Source organism: Dama dama, chromosome 11 (assembly GCF_033118175.1).
Source record: "Dama dama isolate Ldn47 chromosome 11, ASM3311817v1, whole genome shotgun sequence".
Classification (NCBI taxonomy): Eukaryota; Metazoa; Chordata; class Mammalia; order Artiodactyla; family Cervidae; genus Dama; species Dama dama.
In genome coordinates this window covers 56,261,759-56,286,171 of record NC_083691.1, presented here as the reverse complement: position 1 = coordinate 56,286,171, position 24,413 = coordinate 56,261,759, and the positions used below count along the sequence as shown (strand labels likewise).

The 24,413-nt window shown below is 39.5% G+C and overlaps 1 protein-coding gene across 2 annotated transcripts in view; it reads left to right on the top strand.

Annotated features, from left to right (window-relative positions):
* The window catches only part of LOC133064816 (charged multivesicular body protein 3), an 86,953-nt gene that overhangs the window by 59,218 nt on the left and 3,322 nt on the right, over nt 1-24,413 (top strand). For both annotated transcript variants that reach the window (XM_061155295.1, XM_061155294.1), the window contains 2 exons: nt 9,641-9,820; nt 22,147-22,268. In XM_061155295.1, coding sequence (XP_061011278.1) covers nt 9,641-9,820; nt 22,147-22,268 — 302 coding nt within the window. The remainder of the gene's footprint in view (nt 1-9,640; nt 9,821-22,146; nt 22,269-24,413) is intronic.

Genomic DNA, 24,413 nt, shown 5'->3' with positions numbered 1-24,413 from the left:
AGGAATGCATTTTACCTCTAGAAACTAGAAAAGGCAAGGAAATGGATTCTTTCTTGAAGCTTCCAGAAGAAATGAAGGTCTTCCAACACCTTGATTTTATTATATATTTATTTTTGGTTGCTCTGGGTCTTTGTTGCTGTGCGTGGGCTTTCTCTAGTTGTGGCGAGCAGGCGTCTCTGCAGTGGTTTCTCTTGTGCAGCACTGGCTCTGGGCGCATGGACTTCAGTAATTGTAGCATGCGGGCTCAGTAGTTGCAGAGTGTGGGCTCTAGATCGTGCAGGCTTCATTATTTGTGGCTCATTGACTCAGTAGTTGTGGCTCATGGGCCCTAGGGCAGGAGCTCAGTAGTTGTGAGCAGGCTTTAGTTGCTCTGTGGCATGTGAAATCTTCCTGGACCAGGGATCAAACTCATGTCCCCTGCACTGGCGGGTGTATTCTTATTCACTGGACCATCAGGGAAGTCCAACAACACTTTGATTTTAGACTTCAGATCTCCAGAATTAAAGAATACATTTTTGTTGTTTTAAGTGATTTAAAAAAAAAAACCTAAATAAACTTCTTACTCCTTATAAAGAAATGGTTTTATGGAAGTCAGATTAAATAAATTGTACACTCATGTTTATAACAGCATAATTCTCAACAGCAGAAGGTATAAATAACCCAAATTTCTACTGATAGATGAATACATAAACAAAATGAAATATATACATACAATGGGATATTTATTCAGTCTTTAAAAAGAAGGAAATTCTGATACATGCTGTCACATAAATGAGTCATGGAAACATTATGAAATGAAAGAAGCCAGACACAACAGGACAGATAGTTACACTGAGTCTGATTATAGAGACAGAAAGCAGAATGGTGATTACCAGGGAATGTGAAGAAGGAAAAATGGAGAGTCACTGTTAACAGGAACAGAGTTTCAACATGAGATGAAGGGAAAGTTCAGGAGATAGTGGTGATGGCTGTACAACAGTGTAAGTATACTTAATATCAATGAACTGTATATTTTTAAATGGTTTGCATTCATCAGTTTATGTACATATGATATTAGTTATATGTGGAAAGTAAACTATGATACAAATGAACATATCTACGAAACAGAAACAGACTCACAGAGATAGAGAACAGACTTATGGTTGCTGGGTGGTGAGGAGGATTTAGGAGAGGAAAGGATTGGTTAAATGGTAATTAATTCTGTACTTAATTTTAGAGGAATGCCAGAAGGAAGTGAGTTTATATATTTAAGTGCTGGAAGAAGATACCTGTATATCAAGAATCCTATATCCAGCAAAACAAAGGAGTGACAGTCCTACTTAAATGAAAGCTGATTGGGTTTGTTATCACTAGACCTGCCTGGCAAGAAATGCTAAAGCATGTCCTTCAGGTTGATAGATAGTAACAACCTGTTACTAGAGATAGTTACAATGTAACTGGAAGCTATAATGAAAAAAATAAGTATCTCCATTAAAGACAAATACATGGGCAATTATAAAAGCTAATATTTTTGTAACTTTGGTTTGTAACTTCGTTTTTTGTTTTCATATGATTTAGGAGACTTGTGCATTTAAAAATATATTGGACTTTATTTTTTAACATATAGTGCAGAAAGATGTACTTTTGTGACATTAGTAACTGAATGGGGGTGCAGACAAAACTGTAAAGGAGTGAAGTTTTTGTATAACATTAAAGTTAAGCTCATATAAATTCAAATTAGCATTATAACATTAGTATATTAGGTGCGTTCACTGTGATAATCACAAAGAAAGTAGCTATAAATTATACCCAAAAGCAAATGAAAAGGGACTTGAAAAGTTTGACCATAAGAAAAGACACATAAGCACAGAAGAAGATAATGTAGGAAATGAAGGGTAAAAAACTGTAAGACCTACAGACAAAAAAGGCAAAATGGAAGAATTAAGCCCCTGCTCATCAGTAATTGCTTTTTTAAGATTAATTTTTGTTGGTGTGTAGTTGCTTTACAGTGTTGGGTTAGTTTCTGCTGCACAGCAAAGTTAATGTGTACATATGTCTCTTCTTTTTAAAGATTTCCTTCCCATAGTAATTACTTTAAATGTAAATGAATTAAATTCTCCAATCAAAAATAGACCTTGGCAGAATGGGGTAAAATGACCCTAGTGTATACTGTATATAAGAGACTCACTTTAGATCCAAAGATACAAATAGGTTTTGAAAGTAAAAAAAAGGAAGGAAAAAGATATGCCACGGGAATAGTAACTTAAAGGATGGAGGTTGCTGTACTAATATAAGATAAACTTTAAATCAAAAAAGATTACAAGAGTCAAAGAAGGACATTATATTTTAATACAATAAGATGTAACAGTTACATACATCTATGCACCTAATGACACATGGTTAAAATATATGAAGGAAAGTAAATTCTACAACAGTAGTTGAAGACTTTAATATAACTCATGCCCAAAAGTGGATATAACAACCAGACAAATCAGTAAGGATCAAAGATGACTTGAACAACACATCAATCAACTAGACCCAACAGACATACATAGAATACTCAATGCAACAACAGAATACACATTCTTAAGTGTACAAGTTACATTCTCCAGGATAGATTTTCAAATTGTGGATGAAGAAGTTAAATTGTCTGTTTGCAGGTAATGTGATCTTACATGTATAAAACCCTAAAGATTTCACAACCCAACTATTAGAACTAGCAAAGTAATTCAGCAAAGTAGCAAGATACAAAACATAGAAAAATCAGTTGCGTTATTCTGTATGCTAACAGCTGGAAAAGGAGGTTAAGAAAACAGTGCCATTTATAATACTACCAAAAATAGAATACTTAGGAATTACCTTAACCCAGATGGCACCCCACTCCAGTACTTTTGCCTGGAGAATCCCGTGGATGGAGGAACCTGGTAGGCTGCCGTCCATGGAGTTGCTAAGAGTCGGACACGACTGAGCGACTTCACTTTCGCTTTTCACTTTCACGCATTGGAGCAGGAAATGGCAACCCACTCCAGTGTTCTTGCCTGAAGAATCCCAGGGATGAGGGAGTCTGGTGGGCTGACATCTATGGGGTCACACAGAGTCAGACACGATTGAAGTGACTTAGCAGCAGCAGCAGCAGGTGAAAGGTTTATGATGAAAGCTATAAGATATTGCTGAAAGAAATTAAAGGCATAAATACATGGAAGGACATCCTAGATTCATGGATTAGAATCATTAATATTGTTAAGATGTCATAGCACCCAGTGTGATCTGTAGAGTCATTGCAATCCTTATCAAAATCCCAGTAATGTTTTTTGAAGAAATGGAAAAAGATCTATCCTAAACTTGATATGGGATCTCAAGAGATTCCAGAGAGCAAAAAAATATTGAAAAAGAACAAAATTGGAAATTCACACTTCTTTATTTCAAACCCTATTGGATATATACAGAACATTCCATCCAAAAGCAGCAGAATACCTATTCTTTTCAGGTACACATGGAACATCCTCCAGGATAAATCACACGGTAGGCCACAAAACAAGATCAAAAGAGTATCAGCCATCTTTTCTGACTACAGTTCTATGAGACTGCAATACTATGAGAAATCAACTACAAGGGGGAAAAAACTGCAAACACAAACTCATAGAGACTAAACAGTATGCTACTCAAAAACCAGTGGGTTGCTGAAGACTTAAAAAGAAGAAACCAAAATATACTTAGTCAGGGAATTCCCTGGCAGTCAAGTGGTTAGGACTCTGTTCTCTTCCCGCCTAGGGCCCAGGTTTGATCCCTGGTTGAGGAAGTAAGATCCCACAAGCCATGCAGTGCAGCAAAAAAAAAAAGAAAAAATAATTATGTGGAGTCAAGTGAAAATGGAAACACAGCAATCCAAAATCTATGGCATACAGCAAAAGCAGTTATGAGGGAAGTTTATAGCAATATAAGCCTACCACAGGAAACAAGAAAAAAATTTCAAACAACCTAACCTTACACCTATAGGAACTAGGATAAACAACATGCAAACCCAAAGTTAGTAGGAGGAATGAATAAAGAAGATCAGAGCAAAAATAGATGAAATAGAAAATTTTAAAGAACAGTAGAAAGGATCAGTGAAAGTAAAAGGTGGTTCTTTGAGAAGATAAACAAAATTTTAAAATTTATAGCTAGACTCATCAAGAAAAAGAGAGGGCCTAGGAGATAAAATCAGAAAGGAAAAAGTAGAACTTAAAATTGACACTAGAGAAATACAAAGAATTATAGACGATTACTTATGGACAGATTACTAGAAGAAATGGATGAATTCTTAGAAATGGAGTCTTCCAAGATTGACTCAAGAAGAAATAGAAAATGAATAGACCTATTAACCAGTAATGAAATTACATCAGCAAGAAAACAACTCTCAAGAAACAAAAGTTGAGGACCAAATGGTTTCATGGGTGAATTCTACCAAATACTTAAAGAAGAGTTTAGATCTGTCCTTTTCAAACTACTCCAAAAATTTGAATAGGAAAGAAAACTTCCAAACTCATTCTTTGAGGCCAGCATCACCCTGATGTCAAAACCAGACAAAGATATCACACACAAAATAGAAAAATACAGGCCAGTATCACTGATGAACATAGATGCAAAAATCCCCAACAAAATATTAGCAGCCAGCTGGATTGTGCTGTGGGGGCTTCCGTAGACCGTTTTCCTCCGTTAGGATTTAACATGGCGGCTCCCTTTCCGAGATTGCAGAAGTGACCTGTGATGGCAAAATCTAGTACTGGCCAACCAATGGGCCTGTAAGGAGAAGAGAGTGGACCCGGAATTAGCTGTCCAGACCTGCCAGATGAGGCCAGCAATTTCCTGAGATATTACGGGGCTTCTGTTTGGAAACCAGCCTCTTTAATCCTGCTATGATGCCAAGAGGTGACATGACGATGATCAAAACTGGCTTATTTCCTAGTCAAGACAATTGTGAAACTGAAGAACAACCATGAGGCCTTCTTCCCCTTCCGCACACTCTTGTTCCCACTGCCCATCAAAGTCATCTTGGCTGGCTTCGTTTGAGATATTTTCTGCCTTTTTCCTGTAGCTTTATGGGCTCTTGATGACTCTTTTGCCGCCAGGTCCCTGAGGAACACTCTTGGTTTTTCAAATTCCCAAGAGGCTTATTTAACTTACAGAAAAGATTTGCATACATTGCAGAGAGTCAGAAATGGCAGCCTATTGCCTGGAGAATCCCAGGGACAGGGGAGCCTGGTGGGCTGCCATCTGTGGGGTCACACAGAGTCAGACATGAATGAAGTGATTTCCCAGAGTCAGACAAAGAAATGACCACACTCCAGTTTTTGAGGAAATGTGGGATAGAGGCGTTCGTCCCTTTTCAGCATGAGCAATTTAATTTTCCTTATTTGAGTGTCCCTTACAATGTGCTCCCCGTGAGATCCCAGGTTCCCTGGGTATCTTCACCGTCCCTCCAATTGCTGATTCTAAATTCCTGGCCATAGCCAGACCTGTGCAGACAACTTTCTCAAGAGGAACTTGTGGAAACAGCACCTGAAGGACAAGTAAAAAGTATGAGTGACTGCTTATCCTCTAGGAGCTTTTTACCCATACATATGCCCTGAGGGCGACTTCTCTGTGATCAATAGGATCACTGGGGATGAAGTTTAAAACTGCTAACCTTGTTTAGAGATGGTTTAAGTTGCTCTGCTGACATCAGCAGTCTGTTGGCAAGCGGAGCTGAACTTCATCTCTCCCCGTCACTTACTCATGTACTCTGAAGGAGCAGAGATTTGGTCTCCAATTGGCAGAGGTCCGATTTCTGTGTCTTGTGGTGCACAGGATCTGCTAGAATACTTGGGAGGAGGCAAGGACTCAGATCCGGCAGAGTTTTACTTATGGAATTTTAGTGTGCAGCTCTGTCAAATAGAGTGGACAGAATGAGCCAAATCTGTGCATTCCTGTACAATTTGAATATTCTCTTCATCCCTCTGGATTTGAATTTGCCCTTCCAGTCCACTATGCTGACTTCAGTATGCACCCAAAATGGGTTACTGAATGTCACCAGCCAGGCCACCTCACAGTTTCGATTTGGGTTGGCTTTCTGAGCTTCCTTTGCTTCTCCTTATTCATGTGCAAGCCTATTATATTACTTCTTATCACCTTTGGAAAAGAGCAGCAGTGGACCCACTTCAGTGAATCCTAAGGAGATTCACTGGTTTACCCATCCTCCCCTATCAGTCAGACAAAGCACCTTCCAGAGTGCTCAAAGGCCTGTTGTAGATTTTCCTCTAGTAGTTTGTCAGAGTACTGAGCTACAGGATATAGATGTAGTTAAAGCCAGGAACCAAGCACCTGTGCATCTCCTCCAGACCCCGGAACTGATGTGTCCTGAAAAGGCTAAGAGGGTAGATCTTTACTGTTATGTTTTCATTACCAAATACTAATAATAATAAATTATGAAGGTGGAATGAAACTTCAGAGTGGATCGGTGTGTTTATGGTATAGATTATAGAGATGCTTTATGGATGTATACTTATCTCCAGACTCATTCAATTCTATACATTAAATGTGTACATCTTTTTGTATGTCAGTTATTGCTTATACCTCAATAAAGGGATTCAAAAATAATAGAAAAGACCCTTCCATGATCACAAATGACTGCCGCCCCCCAACATGTTACTAGATTTTAGAACTGAGAGGGAAAAATGTTTCTCCTTGGGGAAATTGGTAATGCCATTTACAGCTTCTGTATTATGGTTTTGCCCTGGTTTCTCTATGTATACATAGTATTTCCATTAGTGGTGTATAAGGTTAACCTTTAGTCCATAGGGTTTTGAATTTAATAGAGTTATAGCTGTTCTACAGAAGTGGTCAACTTCATGCAGAGGACTTCGGCTCAAGGAGTGACCCTGTGACATCAGCGAGTTGTCATTTGACCAGAAATTGACTTTGGGGTATTGACCCTTTGGGAATGGTTTGGACTTTGGGTTGTTTTCATTTTGTATAATATGTGCTTTTGTGCTTCCTCAAGAAATTTTTAAAAATATTGTACCCATGGGGGCATGTAAAAAAAAAAAAAAATATTAGCAGCCAAATTCAGCAGTACATTGAAAAGGATTATACTCCATGATCAAGTGGCATTTTATCCCAAGGATGGTTCACTTTATGCAAATATATATTGTGATATACCATGTTAATAAACTGAAGAATAAAAATCATACAGTCATCTTAATAGAGAAAAAACTTTTGACGTAATTCAACATCCATTTATGATATAAAACTCAACAAAGGGATTAGAGAAGGTACATCACTCAACATAATAAAGGCTATCTATGACAAACCTACAGCCAACGTCATATTCAAGAGTGAAAAGCTGAAAGAAAGCATTACCTCTGAGATCAGGAATAAGACAGGGTGGCCCACTTTTGTGCTCTTTATGTAACATAGCCTTGGAAGTCCTAGCCACACAATCAGACAAGAAAAAGATATAAAATGATCCAAACTGGCAAGGAAGAAGAAGAACTGTTACTCTTTGAAGATGACATGATACTATGTATAGAAAACCCTAAAGATACTACCAAATAACTATTAGAAATAATAAATGGATTCAGTAAAGTTGTAGGATACAAAATTAATATAGAGATCAGAAAGAGAAGTTAAGAAAACAATTCAATTTACAATTGCATCAAAAAGAATAAAGTGCCTAGGAGTAAATCAAACAAAGGAGGTAAAAAACTTGTATTCAGAAAACTGTAAGATGTTGATGAAATAAACTGAAAATGACACAAACAGTTATACCATGTGAACGACTTTGAAGAATTATTAAGATAACCATACTACTCAAAGTCATCTATAGATTCATTTCAGTACCTATTAGACTTCCAGTGGCATTTTTCACTGAACAAATAATCTCAAATTTATATGGAAACATAAAAGACCTCAAATAGGCAATAAAACTGTTTTTTTAAAAATGGGCAGAGAACCTCAATAGGCATTTTTCCAAAGAAGACATACAGATGGCCAACAAACAAATGAAAACATGCTCAGCATCACTAATCATCAGGAAAATGCAAATCAAAACCAGAGTGAGACACTATCTCACACCTGTGAAAAATGGCTATTATTAAAAAGACAACAAATAAATTGTTGGATTAGGATGGGGAGAATGGGGAACCCTTGTGCAATATTGATGGAAATGTAAATTGGTGCAACAACTATGGAAAACAGCATGGAGGTTCTTCAAAAAGCTAGAACTACCATATAATCCAGCAGTTATGTGTCTGGATATTTTCCCACAGGAAACAAAGACACTAATTTGGAATGATATATTCATCCCTATGTTTACTGCAGCATTACTCACAGTAGCCAAGATATGGAAGCAACCTCGGTACCCATGATAGATGAATAGCTAAAGATGTTGTATGTGTATACATATATATGCTAGAATATTACTCAGCCATAAAAAGGAATGAAATCTTGTTGTTTGTGACAGCATGATGGACCTCAAGGGAATTATGCTAAGTGAAATAAGACAGAGAAAGAAAATACCATATGATTTCACATATATGTGGAATCTAAAAAACAAAACAAATGAACAAACATAGCAAAACAGAAACAGTTACTGAAGCAGAGACAAATGGGTGGTCAGAGGGGAGGGGTGCAGGGAAATGAATGAAATAGATAAGGGAGATCAAGAGGTACAGACTTCCAGTTACAAAATAAGTGAATCACAGGGATGAAACATACAGAGTGAGAAATATAATCAGTAATAATAATATATCTTTATAGGATGATGAATGGTAACTAGACTTATTGTGGTGATCATTTTGTAATGTACACTGTGCACCAGGACCTATCATAGTGCTGTAGGTCACTTATAGTTCAAAAAACCACAAACAAGCAAATTCATAGAAAGAGATAAGATTTGTGGTCACCAGAGATTGAGTTTGCAGGGAGTGAGAATTGGATGAAGGTAGTCAAAAGGTACTCACTTCCAGTATAAGATAAATAAGCACTAGGGATGTCATGTATGACAGGATAAATATAATTAATACTGCTGTATATTATATATGAAAGCTGTTAAGAGAGTAAATCCTGAGTTCTCATCACAAGGAAGAAATGTTTTTCTGTGTTTTATATTCGTATGAGATGATGGATGTTAACTAAACTTACCATGATCATCATTTCATGATGTATGTCAGTAAGTCATCACGCTGTGTTGTAATACTTTTAGCATGTTCAGACTTTCCTTAAGTTGCAGGTTCCTTAATACCAGTACCAACAGATGTTAGAATGGGCTTGGAAAAGCAGTTTTGAAATTTTGTCTGGTGTAATAGGATTTATTTTTTTTCTGTTTACACTTATAATACTTTAATGTGATATTGGAAATAATATTAGAAATGATTTATTATTTTTATTTGGTTTATATCCTCCTGTTTCTTACTTAATAGACACATTTAGATCACAATGAGAACAGATTTCAGTGCTAGTAAATCTCCTTTTTGTTCTTCAGTCGCTAAATCATGTCCAACTCCTTGCGACCCCATGGAATGCTGGCTTCCCTGTCCTTCAGTATCTCCCCGAGTTTGCTCAAACTCATGTCCATTGAGTCAGTGATGCCATCTCCTGGTTTACCCTTAATGTTTTGGTGTTTTGTGTTCTGTCCTAAATTTAGATATCCAAAGAGAAGAAGAAAAAGTGAAACGATCTGTGAAAGATGCTGCCAAGAAGGGTCAGAGGGATGTCTGTGTGGTTCTGGCCAAGGAGATGATCAGGTCAAGGAAGGCTGTGAGCAAGCTCTACGCATCCAAAGCACACATGAACTCAGTGCTCATGGGGATGAAGAACCAGCTGGGTAAGACAGCGGTTCTTACAACCACCTCATTAACTGAGGCTCTTGCCATTATCATAACACTAGTTTCCTTGAATAGGAAGAACCGTCTGAGCTCTGGCATTTATTCTCTATATTGTCTTAGTTGGGGAGTTACACAAAAGCAAAATAATACTTATTACTTTAATTTTTATTTTACTGTTATTGATTTTCTTTTGCCAGTATTGTTGAAGTAATGGGAACATCTACACCTCAACCTACTTCGTTTAGAATTTAGACATTTCCTCATGTGAACAGTGTTGAAAAGTGATCTGAAGGTTGAGTCCTAGCAATAAGAAGTGGGCCCAGGCCTTAGAGGGAGGACGAAGAAAGAGCTTCCTCTGTCCTGGACCCAGAGCTGCCTCAAGTAGGATTTTAAGTAGTCTAAGCTTGGCTTTGGCTGTTACTCCCCTCCTTCTCGGCCTCATCTCTGGCTCTCAGCCTGAGGCTTTCTTACATCTTAGCAACCTGCCAGCCGTGTATTAGGTATTCGGTGTATATGTGGACTTAATTTTTTTTTTAATCATTATAATATTTAAGAAGAAACCTACTAATCTACTTAGCTTTCAGGATCCAGTATAATATGGTTTGCCATCTTTCACAGGCATCTTTCTCCAGGTCACTGACAGCTTGAGGCACAGGTTACATTTTACATCTAGTTGGTTTCTTTTCTTACTTAATTTTGGCTAAATGAAGAAATCCTAAACCCAGAACTAGAGTTCTTTGAGAATAGCAGCAGATGACTGTCAGATAATTCGACAGAGTACAGACTCTGAAATTACAGGGAAATTTTTCCATTAAAGAATATCTTCAGGGAATTCCCTGGTGGTCCAATGATTAGGACCTCATGCTTTCACTACCAGGGCCCAAGTTCAAGCCTTGGTCAGAGAACTAAGATCCCACAAGCCATATGGCGTGGCCAGAAAAAAAACAAACAGCATCTTCAACTCTGTCAGTTACTATTCTGATGAGTACATCACATTCAAGAATTAGAAGACTTGAATGTTTCAGTTTAGAGGCTGGTGCCAGATGAATGCCTGATTCATTATTTGGTTGTATTTGGCTCTGAAAGTATTTCTTTATGTTCAATTTTAACATTTGGATGTGGGTTTTTATTTTTACTGTGCTTTACTTTCCCTTTTCACTTTCATGCATTGGAGAAGGAAATTGCAACCCACTCCAGTGTTCTTGCCTGGAGAATCCCAGGGACAGGGGAGCCTGGTGGGCTGCCGTCTGTGGGGTCACACAGAGTCGGACATGACTGAAATGACGCAGCAGCAGCAGCAGCAATAGTGAATATATCAGTTTCTTTCTCCAGATACTGAAGAAAATAATCCATGAATTGAGAAAGAGTTAAAAAAAATAAGACAAACTATTTATACTGTATCTTCTTAACTTTTAAAAACTTATTTCAGTCCTAAAGTGATGTGTTTAGGCTGTTTAAATATTGGATAAATAACCTACATATACGCCTTTTGGACAAGCCAAGTATTCAGTACCAGAGAGAAATAGTGTAACTTTACTGTTATTTTGAAAACTAAATACACTTACCCTTTACAGCCATCAGTGAAAGCTTCGTATTTACTTCTGTTTTTTTCTGCAGCCAGCTGAAAAGGTACGTGCTCAGTTGACCATGATAAAATTATTCTAAATTTTTTCAGCGTTTCCTTTACTGGATCAACATCAGAAAACATTTAGCTTATTTTGCGTTTTCTCTTCCTATGAATCAGGCACTATATACACAGACTCTTCTCCCCAGTTGCGAAGATAATATATTGGATAGCTTATGTACCTAACAAGAGCTTCCCTTGTAGCTCAGCTGCAATGTAGTTCATTGCAAGCTCAATCCACTTGCAATGCAGGAGACCCTGCTTTGATTCCTGGGTCAGGAAGATCCCCTGGAGAAGGGAACAGCTACCCACTCCAGTATTCTGGCCTGGAGAATTCCATGGAGTGTATATCCATGGGGTCACAAAGGTCGGATAGACCAATCAACTTTCACATGTATCTAACACCCAGAATCAATAAAATTTGACATTTTGCCTCAGTTTTTATTTTAGAAAGCAGTATTATTAAACTTGAAGCTTGTCTGATATATCTTTCCAATCCCATTCCCTTCTCTTTCAGCCTCCCCAGAAGTAACCATTATCATGACTATTAAAATGTGTATAAATGGTATTATACTTTGTGTCTCGTTCTGCATTGTTTCCCATTTATCATTGTGAGGTTGAAATATACCCATATAAGACTATATTTTGGCACGATATTTACCATACCAACTTAATGATGAATATGTTTTGAGATGATAAATATATATTTTTAACTCCTAGGTGGTATTGTATTCTGTGAATGTATCACATTTTATTTTTCTTTTCCCTATTGATGAACACTTAAGCTTTCAATTTTTACTAACAGTGCTACTATGAATGTCTTTTCACTTTTGCACGTGTTTCTTTAGGACAGTTATATCCTCAGAAGTAGAATTGCTGCATTAAAAATAGCTGGGTTTAAATTTTACTAGAACAGCAAAATTGCTCTCCAAAGAGGCTAATTTGTATTCCCACCAGCAGCGGATGAAGGTTCTTTTTTCTGAACATTTTCATCAGTCATTGTCAGACTTTTTAATTTTTGAGAAATGTTATAACATCTCTCTGGGAACTAGTGGGCTTGATCACACTCTTCTCTTCACCTTTTCTTCCTATGTACTGATCCCAAAATATCTTTTCAAGGAATTATAGCTCACAAATATTCACTTATCTATGTGAAAAAAATCTCTTCTCCTGTTGCATGTACTTCCAATAGTGAACATAACACACAAACAGCATAGTCAAGAGCCTGTTATTCTTTAAATATATACCCATAACAACATATTTTGTTGTTTCAAAAATATAGTCTTTGTGGCTTTACCACACCTGCAAAGTAAAATATCTGCTATTTGATACTTACATTAAAATATTCTTTTCTAGCTCCTCTCCTCTTTTCCATCTTTCCTTTCTCCCTGTAGGTGAGCTCATCTAACCTCATGCGTTTAAATGCCATTGATTTCCAGATTTTTATCTTCAGGCCTGACTTGCAGGGTATAGCTGGCATCTCCACTCATTCTTAATGGGTATGTCAAAATTAATATGCCCATCCAAGCATCTTGGCTAGCCTCACTTCATCTATATCCCTGACTTCTCCCTATGTTTTCCCCTGAGAACCCAAGACTTCATGTAGTTTCTTCTGCAGATGTTTTCACGTGGGTCTGTTCCTTGGTCTTTCAATTCTCGGGCATGTTAATGTGATCATTTCATTTCCACTGTATTTTCTGTTTCTGATAGGAAAAGATTTTAGTCAAATGCTAGATTTCCTGGGCTGATCCTTTATAATTTTTTTTTAATCTTTCCTGTTTTCTTTGGAAATATTATTATTATTTGGAAATAATATTATTATTACTTTGGAAATAATAATAGTACCTTTCTCATAGGGTAGTTGTGAGGCTTAATTCAGTGCCTGGCCCTTGGTAACTGCTATACGTGTGGGTTCTAAATATAATTTTTGTTACCATCATCAATTTTGTCTTTGTGTTCTGCCTTCTGACACTTTCTAAATTGTCTCTATTTTTTGTTTCTTTTCATGAATTCTTTATTTTAGCTGTCTTAATTTTAATTTTTGGAAAAGAGTTCTCTGATCTTTATTTTTAAAATATCATTTTATTCTTATTTCATGAATATAATTTGTTATTTATTATTGATAGTATTTTTTAATATACATTCTTTTTTATTATGGTTTACCCAGGACATTGAATGAATATTGCTCCCTGTGCTATATGGTAGTAGGACCTTGTTTTCCATCCATTCTGTATGTCATAGTTTGTATCTACTAACCCTAACTCCTAGTTCATTCCCTACCTCCTTAATAGCTTTTAGAATTTTTTTTAATGTTCCTTGCATTGTTTCTCAGAGCGCCTTCTCCCCACCACCCTTTTCTTCCTTATCTCTCTCCTCTTTTTACGAGAGAGGGAGGGAAGAGAATGGAGAGGTTGGATTAAGTATGAGTTTCATAAGAAGCTTCTGCAGTCTTCTCAGGCAGGTAGCTTAAGCTACAAAGAGAAAAATGATAATTAATGTAATAAATCCATTTCTTTTAGCCACTATTACATGCCAGATATATTTCAGGGCACCAGACATAGTGAACTGTACAGACACAGTCATTGGCCTCTAGTTTTGGAGTAAAAAGCAAAAATAAATAAATTTAATAAAAAGAAGCATACCTAATAAAATAATAAACTTAATAAGTAAATGGGTATTTATAAATGTACACTGTAATGAGCACTAGGAGACTATAAAAGGGAAATGCACTCAAGGGTCTCAGTCTCTGATGATATCTGAAGGATGAGTAATTAAGGGGGGGGTGCTTATTCCAACCAGAGTGTCAGTCACTTGTGTGAAGACCCTAGGGCCAAAAGAACTATGTATTTGAACCCTGAAGGAAGTAGTTCTGGGAGGTTGGGGTACCTGGGAGCAAGGGGGAAGGATGGCTGGAATAGATGAGCAGGATGGTGAAGAAGACAGTTGGGACAGCTGTAAGGAGAGCAGGGCTTTTCAGATTCAAATGTGGAGGCCTTGCAGATCAGCTGCAGTGGGGGGTGCAGAAGCAGAGCTCTGAGGGAGAACCAGAGAGGCGTCCCGGTAGAGCAGTGGGGGCCCGGAGGCGCAGGTGAAGTAGTTCAGACTGTGCTTAGCAAACAGCCCTTGATTCAGTGTGACACGAGTGCTTGACAGGGTAGTGGGAGGTGAGGCTGGAAAGGTAATCTGCAGTCAGAGTTTGGAGAGCTCTGCTGAGGGTGGTGACTTCATCTCCTAGACAGGAGAGAGCCTCATGGAGTACTGTGAGCACAGCTGCAGGTGCAGACAGGCAGGAGGCAGGGGCACCTGAGAGGGGATGGTCAGGGCCCAGCCGGGTTAGTCTGGTGGGATGAGGGGGAGAGAGGACATTGGAGAACTGCTCTGGATGCCAAGTAAGTGAACGTGGTGAAGGTAGAAATAAGCCTAAAGTGCTTCATACCCTGAACCCAGAAAGACCACAGGGCATTAAAAGACTCTGGAAGCCTGGAAGAGGGGAGAAGCAGGCCTAAGAGACACAGAAGACTCTCCTTGGGGCTGTCCAGACTGGCTCCTGCAGGTCGCCCTGCTCCCCCAGCCCCTCAGCACGGTGCCTGGCTGGAGGAGTCCCCAGGGAGGGTTGTTGAGGGGGGTTTATAGTTGGATGTTGTCTGTTGGCAAATTAAATACAACAGAGAAGGTAACTGATACTAGAACCCAGAACAGAGAGGGAGGGGGACGTCTACATTTTGGGAGTGAGAAAAGAGAAAACTAGAAATACTGTGACATAAGTTCCCATGTCCCCATCCCACCCTGAGCCTGTTACTGTTTGAAAAGCCACCATTTGATGAAGTCATTTCTTCTCCTTAAGATGTTTCTCTTTTCAAATGCAGATGACCCTGGGAGGGGTGGTGTATTAAGCCCTGTCAGCTATTAATACATTGTCATGATTAGATGTTTTCCAAGTGTTACTTTCTGACAGCAGCTTCTTGCAGAACAAGACAGATGATAAGTATGTTTTGGTTGGGATAGAAAGTTAAGAGAAGCTAAGAAGGTGGGGCCGGAAACAAAATTATCATATGGTCCAGAAATTCCACTTCTGGATAAGTAAGAATTGAAAGCAGAGACTCCAAACAGATATTTTTACGTCCATGTTTATAGCAGCATTATTCATAACAGGTAAAAGGTAAAGACATTTCAGTTGTCCACTGAAGGATGAATGGATAAACAAAACATAGTATATATAGTTCAGTGGACTACTATTCAGCCTTAAAAAGGAAGGAGGTTTTGGGGACTTCCCTGGGTTCAGAAGACCCCCTGGAGAAGGGAAAGGCTATCCACTGCAGTATTCTAGCCTGGAGAATTCCATGGACATAGCTCATGGTGGGTCACAAAAAGTCAGACACAACAACGACTTTCACTTTCACTAGTGGTCCAGTAGTTAATACTCTGCCTTCCAATGCAGGGGGCAGTGGTTGAATCCCTGTTCAGGAAACTAATATCTCACATGCTGCAGGGTGCAGCCAAATATTTAAAATATAAAAAAGAAGGAGGAAGTTCTGATACATTACAACTTGGGGTACCTTGAAGGCATTATGCTAAGTGCAGTATGCCTGTCACCAAAGGCCAGATGCTATATGATTCCACTTCTGTGACGTATGTAGAATAGTCAGAATCAGAGAGAAGTGGAATGGTGGTTGCCAAGAGGTGGAGGGAGAGGGGAATGGAGAGTTAAGAGTTTAATGGGGACGAAACTTTATAAATTCAAATTCTGTAGAGCTTCATCTTTTTCATATGAAATATCTTTCCTTTGCACAAACAAAATACAATATAGACAGAAAAATTTTAAAATGTGAAAAAATCTCCCTCGTGAATTGATTGTCTCCATTTGTTTTATATTTAATTTTAGTCATTCTTCATAGAAATAATCATTTTACTCAGCTGTAAGTGTAGTGTGAGTGCCCATGGTTGGCACTGGGTGAGAGTGACTGGAGGTAGTCAGCCCTCTGGAATCTTACGCGCTACCTATCCCTATAGTGGGCTTCCCTGGTGACTCAGCTGCTAAGAATCCTGCAGTGTGGGAGACCTGGGTTTGATCCCTGGTTTGGGAAGATCCCCTGGAGAAGGGAAAGGCTATCCACTCCAGTATTCTGGCCTGGAGAATTCCGTGGACTATATGGTCCATGGGTTCAGAAAGAGTTGGACACTTTGTGACTTTAACTTAACTTTGTGAAATGTCATTGTAAGACTCCATATTTTCTTATGACTGTTCATTCTGCTTATAATTGCCATGTTTAAGATGGCTTTTGTGAGTGTGTTGCTCCCCTGGGCCCTTGCTCTCAGGGAATTGCATTTTGCTATTGATGCCATCTTTAATATTTAACTTTTTCTGATTTATTTAAATTTAGCTATAATTGCCACAAGAACCTGTGATAAATGGAAACAGCTTTGTAATTTTGTTACTTTAATTATTGAGATCAGACTGAGAATATTTCCATTGGTCTTTGTATCTATGATTATGAAGCTAAATCTATATTACCTGCTTTGTTTCCATATTTGGTTATTGTTATAATTTATAGCAGAACTTGTATTTGTGTATGTGTGTGTGTTTCATTTGTATCTCTAGCAGACATGGTAACATAATGTTGCTTTGCTTTTATATACTCTTTTCTGAGGGTTTTTTCAAATTAAGCTTTTTGAGAGAATTGTAGATTCACATACATGGAGTTGTAAGAAATAATACAGAGAGATTCTGTGTATACCCTTTACCCATTTTCCCCCAATGGTAACATTTTACAGAGTTAAAGTAAGTATTACAACCAGGAGGTCGGCATTGATACAGTCAAGTTTTAGAATTCTTCCAGTTTCCATCTCTACAGGGCTATCTCATACTGCACATCTGTAACCACACCCACTTCCTTCCCACGCCCACCCCCTCTTTATATCTGGCAGTCATTAATCTGTTTTTTTTTTCCATTTATTTTTATTAGTTGGAGGCTAATTACTTTACAATATTGTAGTGGTTTTTGCCATACACTGACGTGAATCAGCCATGGATTTACATGTATTCCCTATCCCGATACGCCCTCCCACCTCCCTCCCCACCCTACACCTCTGCGTCTTTCCAGTGCATCATCCCCAAGCACTTGTCTCATGCATCCAACCTGGGCTGGTGATCTGTTTCACCCTTGATAATATACATGTTTCCATGCTGTTCTCTCAAAACATCACATCCTCACCTTCTCCCACAGAGTCCAAAAGTCTGTTCTGTACATCTGTGTCTCTTTTTCTGTTTTGCATATAGGGTTATCGTTACCATCTTTCTAAATTCCATATATATGCGTTAGTATACTGTATTGGTCTTTATCTTTCTGGCTTACTTCACTCTGTATAATGGGCTCCAGTTTCATCCATCTCATTAGAACTGATTCAGATGAATTCTTTTTAATGGCTGAGTAATATTCCATGGTGTATATGTACCACAGCTTCCTTATCCATTTGTCTGCTGATGGGCATCTGGGTTGCCTCGACATCCTGGCTATTATAAACAGTGCTGCGATGAACATTGGGGTGCACGTGTCTCTTTCAGATCTGGTTTCCTCGGTGTGTATGCCCAGAAGTGGGATTGCTGGGTCATATGGCAGTTCTATTTCCCATTTTTTAAGAAATCTCCACACTGTTCTCCATAGTGGCTGTGCTAGTTTGCATTCCCACCAACAGTGTAAGAGGGTTCCCTTTTCTCCACACCCTCTCCAGCATTTATTGCTTGTAGACTTTTGGATAGCAGCCATCCTGACTGGTGTGTGATGGTACCTCATTGTGGTTTTGATTTGCATTTCTCTGATAATGAGTGATGTTGAGCATCTTTTCATGTGTTTGTTAGCCATCTGTATGTCTTCTTTGGAGAAATGTCTGTTTAGATCTTTGGCCCATTTTTTGATTGGGTCATTTATTTTTCTGGAATTGAGCTGCAGGAGTTGCTTGTATATTTTTGAGATTAATCCTTTGTCTGTTGCTTCATTTGCTATTATTTTCTCCCATTCTGAGGGCTGTCTTTCCACCTTGCTTATAGTTTTCTTTGTTGTGCGAAAGCTTTGTGCACCCCCTCTTTATATCTGGCAATTATTAATCTGTTTGTTTTTTTTTTAACTTCTTATTTTGTATTGCAGTATAGCAGGTTAACAAAGAATGTGATAGTTTCTGGTGAACAGCTAAGGGGCTCAGCCATACATATGCATGTATCCATTCTCCCCCAGACTCCTCTCCCGTCCTGGCTGCCACGTTAATTTTATAATTTTATTATTTCAAAAATGTTATATAAATTAAATCAGCCCATATGTAAGTAACCTCTTGGGACTGGCTTTTTTTCTTTTTTATTGAAGTGTAATTGACATACAATATTATACTAGTTTCAGCTGTGCAGAATAGTGACTTGACATTTATATACTTTACAACTTGATCACCTCAGTAAATCTAATAACTGTTACCCTACAAAGTTATTGCATTATTACTAGCTATAATTCCCTGTGCTGTACATTACATCCCTATGACTTATTTTATATTAAATACTAATTTTATATTAAATTACTAGAAGCTTTATGGGCAGCTTGTCTTTGAGGCAAGAATATACAGCAGAGAAAAGACAGCCTCTTTAGTAAGTTGCTGTTGCTGCTAAGTCGCTTCAGTCGTGTCTGACTCTGTGCGACCCTATAGACGGCAGCCCACCAGGCTCCCCCATCCCTGGGATTCTCCAGGCAAGAATATTGGAGTGGGTTGCCGTTTCCTTCTCTGCTTTAGTAAGTTAGTGCTGGGAAAACCGGACAGCTGCACATAAAGGAATGAAACTAGAACACCTCCTAACACCATACACAAAAATAAACTCAAAATGGGTTAAAGACTTAAATGTAAGGCCAGAAACTATAAAGCTCTTAGAGGAAAACATAGGCAGTGCACTTCTTGACATAAATCACAGCAAGATCCTCTATGACCCACCTCCTAGAGTAATGGAAATAAAAACAAAAATAAACAGGTAGGACCTAATGAAACTTAAAAACTTTTGCACAGCAAAGGAAACTATAAACAAGGTGAAAAGACAGCCCTCAGAATAGGAGAAAGTAATAGCAAATGAAAAATATTAATCTCCAAAATATACAAGCAGCTCATGCAGCTCAGTACCAGAAAGACAAACAACCCAAATCAAAAAGTGGGCAGAAGATCTAAACAGACATTTCTCCAAAGAAGACATACAGATAGCTGATAAACACATGAAAAGATGCTCAGCACTGCTCATTATTAGAGAAATGCACATCAGAACTACAGTGAGGTATCACCTCACACCGGTCAGAATAACCATCATCGAAAGCACAAAGAGCTGTAAGCATGAACCCCCTCTGTGTGCCTGTGACCTTTCTCAGTTTAAATGTCAGCTAGCTTTTATAATGCTAACTTTATGCTTGCTGTAGAATATTAACCTTTTTATTTTTGGAGATTCTTATTTTACTGTGAAATGTATACAGCTGAAAATTTTCTGTGTTCTGCCTGTTCATCCCTCCCACCCTTAACTCTGGCAGTCACTGATCTTTTTTATTGTCTCCATAATTTTCCCTTTTTTGAGAATGTCATATATACTTGGAATGATACTGTATGTAGCCTTTTAGATTTTCTTTTTTAAAAAATATTTATTAATTGCTTATTTAATTTTTGGCTGTGCTAGGTCTCCTTTTGGAGAAGGCAATGGAAACCCACTCCAGTACTCTTGCTCAGAAAACCCCATGGATGGAGGAGCCTCTTAGGCTGCAGTCCGTGGGGTCACTAAGAGTCAGACACAACTGAGCGACTTCACTTTCACTTTTCACTTTCGTGCATTGGAGAAGGAAATGGCAACCCACTCCAGTGTTCTTGCCTGGAGAATCCCAGGGACGGGGGAGCCTGGTGGGCTGCCGTCTATGGGGTCGCACAGAGTCGGACACGACTGAAGCGACTTGGCAGCAGCAGCAGGTCTCCATTGCTGCATATGTGGAATTTGCTTTCTTCTCTTCCTCCCATCATTTACCTTTTTACAACAATCAGTAGTAACTTCAACACTTTAGAATTTGTCTTATTTATGTCATTATAATAGCATAATTCATTCCTATTTTAGCCATACAGACACTTGATACTGCCTCTTCCCTTTTCACAGGAAATTAAAGAGTGCAAGGGAAGTGAAGTATTCTCTGCAACTAGTGAACTTCTTATTCCTGTTGAAAAATCACAAAATGCTGCATGTGTCAGATGGGCACTTCTCTGGTCATCCACTTACTTGCACCTTGTTTTCCTTAGCTGCAACAGCTTCCTTGAGTCTGGATTCAGATAGAAGTAGATGGGTGGTGGTTCCCAGTGTAGCTGGGGGCCCTGTTTTGGCGAACAGATGAACGTGAGGCATTTCTCAGAACATCTAGTCCCATGAAATTTCAAAACAGATTTGAAGGGTGGCCAACAAAGGTCCATCTAGTCAAGGCTATGGTTTTTCCAGTAGTCATGTATGGATGTGAGAGTTGGACTATAAAGAAAGCTGAGCACCGAAGAATTGATGCTTTTGAACTGTGGTGTTGGAGAAAACTTTTGAGTATCCCTTGGACTGCAAGGAAATCCAGCCAGTCCATCCTAAAGGAGATCAGTCCTGGGTGTTCATTGGAAGGACTAATGTTGAAGCTGAAACTCCCAATACTTTGGCTGCCTGATGTGAAGAGCTGACTCATGTGAAAAGACCCTGATGCTGGGAAAGATTGAGGGCAGGAGGAGAAGGGGATGACAGAGGATGAGATGGTTGGATGGCATCACTGACTCAGTGGATATGAGTTTAGGTAAACTCCGGGAGTTTGTGATGGACAGGGAGGCCTGGTGTGCTGCAGTTCATGGGGTCTCAAAGAGTCAGACATGACTGAGCAACTGAACTGAACAAACTCTATTTTGACCTGTTAAAAACTTTAGAGGGGAGAAATCATAATTTTTTACTACCATGATTTCTTTTAAAGAATATAGGGATTTCCCTGATGGTCCAGGGGTTAAGAATCCACCTTCCAATGCAGAGGATGTAGGTTTGATTCCTGGTTGGGGAACTAAGATCCCACACGCCTCAAGGCAACTAAGCCTGCATGCTGCACGAAAGATCTTGTGTGCCTCAACTAAGACTCCACACAGTCAAATAAATAAATAAATATTGAAAAGAAGAATATATAGTATGTGTATGATCTTGGACTATAGAGAATATTTTCTAACTGTAACCACCTTTCACTGACATTTTCTCTCATTTTCCTGTTGACCAGTGGCAGGTCCCTCCCAGAGCAGCTGCGATCCATCAACTGGTGTATGGGAAGCGTTACTTGCATTGCCTAAAGCTTCTTTTCCAGTCTGGCCCTGGCAAGGCCTAGAGACATTCTTCTGTGTGTGACTTGTCCTGATGTCACAGTCGTTCCTAGCTAGCTTCATTCCCTCAGGGTCAGACTCAGGCCTTCAGATGTGAGTCTTGGTGTGCCTGAAGAATTTGTACCTATTGTAGCCAAAGTAACACCCAGTTTAGCAAAGTCAGTCTCGGTCAGCCAGCACAGTCATGCAGTCTACAGGTACATAAATAGCTCTGGGAGTCCGCCCACCCCCGCTGACTTTTATTAGAGCAGCTTGTGATTTGCCTGTCTTTATTCCATCCTGTGCCACGTTGTGTCAAGCGATCGTGTTATCTTTGCCTTTCAGCGGTTTTGCGAGTGGCTGGTTCCCTGCAGAAGAGCACAGAAGTGATGAAGGCCATGCAGAGCCTTGTGAAGATCCCGGAAATCCAGGCCACCATGCGGGAGCTGTCCAAAGAGATGATGAAGGTGACCTGGGGCTGACCCTGTGTCCTCTTCCAGAGCACTTGGAGTCAGCCAGCGGCAGAGTCTGGGCCAGTGTGGACAGGGGCAGACAGGTCATTGTGGCCCGGCACAAATGATTTTGAGGATAGAAGCTGTGGGTTGTTTTTTTTTTTAATTTATTTTTTTACTATTTTTTTTAACACCAGGACAAAATACAAAACAAAACATAACTTGTATTGGTGTATAGCCAATTAACAGTGTTGTGATAGTTTCAGGTGAAGTGAAGGGACTCAACCATTCATATACATGTATCCATTCTACACCCAAAGTTCCTCCCATCCATGCTAGCACATAACATTGAGCAGAGTTCTATGTGCTATACAATAGGTTTTTGTTTGTTATCCATTTTAAATATAGCAGTGTGTACATGACCTTCCCCCCATGAGTTCGTTTTCTCAGTGTGTTAGTCTCTTTCTGTTTTATAAGTAAGTTCATTTGTGTCATTTTTTAGATTCCACGTATAAGGGATGTCATGTGATATTTCTCCTTCTCTGACTGACTTCACTCAATATGACACTCTCTAGGTCCATCCATGTTGCTGTAAATGGCCTTATTTCATTCTTTTTAATGGCTGCATAATATTCCATTGTATTTATATACCACATTGTCTTTATCCATTCTTCTGGAGGACAGAGGCCGTTAACACCGAAATCGTCTGAGCCGAGCATGGCAGAGGCTGTGTCAGATTGCCATTTTTCCTTAGAAGAAGCAGTGGTATATCTAGATTTCCAGGGGAGGTGGATGACCCAGGAAGCAACTGTCTATAGAGTTTGGGGAACTCAGGATTATGGGTTCTGAGGTGAACAAGGAAACAGAAGAAAACCCAGGTTCCTCTGTTTGTACCAGAGGAGTGTTGGTGAAGCAGGCAAGGCAGGTGGTTCAAGACTAGGGGTTGGCAAAGTTTTTTTATAAAGGGCTGGATAGTAAATGTATTTTTTATTTCCTGGGCCATAGGTCTCTGTTGTAACTACTCAACTCTACTTTATAGTTTAAAAGTAGCTGTAGATAATATGTAAACAAATGAGCATGACTGTGTTCTCATAAAACATTATTTGTAAAAGTCAGCAATGGATTGGGTTTGGCCTATAGCTGGCTGACCCCTGTCTCAGACCAGAAAGTGAAAGTCTCTCAGTTGCATTAGACTCTTTGTGACCCCATGGACTTAGTCCGCCAGGCTCCTCTGTCCATGGGGATTCTCCAGGCAAGAATACTGGAGTGGGTTGCCATTCCTTTCTCCAGGGGATCTGCCCAACCCAGGGATCAAACCTAGGTCTCCTGCATTGCAGGTGGATTCTTTACCATCTGAGCCACCAGGGAAGCCCAGATAAAGGAACTGAGAACCAAATAGAAAGGAGTAAACACCTGCTGCCCCAGGACCAGGGCCTGGCAGGGCCCTGCACCAGTGGCCTTTGGATGGGGGACAGGCTCAGGAGGGTGCTGTTACTGAGCCCCCAGCGGCCTGTGGTGCAGCACACACGCTCTCCCGGAGAATTCTCCCAGCCACCTTGAGATGTTGGTATTTTTTTCCCTATTTTACACAGGAGTAGGAAACTGAGTCTTCAAGTTGCCAGGTGACTTACCTGAGTGACCTTGGTAGGAGAGGATCGGTCTGGGGTTGAAGCACAAAGGCCTAAGCTACGTCAGGGGACATGGTGCTAGAAGGGCCCCATCAGTGCTGCTTCACAACTCTGAACTTGTGGCCAGAGAATTCTCATATGTGGCTGTGCAGAGAAGCTGCCTCTCTTCCTCCTAGGGAATTTGATGTATGAACTTGAGTTGTAAACAGGGCTCCGGGTCCCAGGAGAGGGGAACAGGAGAAGAAAGTTGATAGAAAAGAAAGGCAGCATCAAAAGCCCAGAACCCAGGTCTTTGGAAGGAGGAATCCCTGAGCAGTAATCAGGACAGAACCAGCTTAGTGGGATGTATCCTCTGAGAGTGATACGTGGGTGTCTCACCCCACGTTGTGATATCTGTCCATCTAGAGCTGGGTGACATGGTCATTCTTGGAGTGACTTCACGTCTGATCACTGACCCATAAGCCACTGAGATCTGAGGGTGGAGTCTTGATTTTAGAATCTGGAATCTCTTCCACAGAAGTTTCTGAGCACT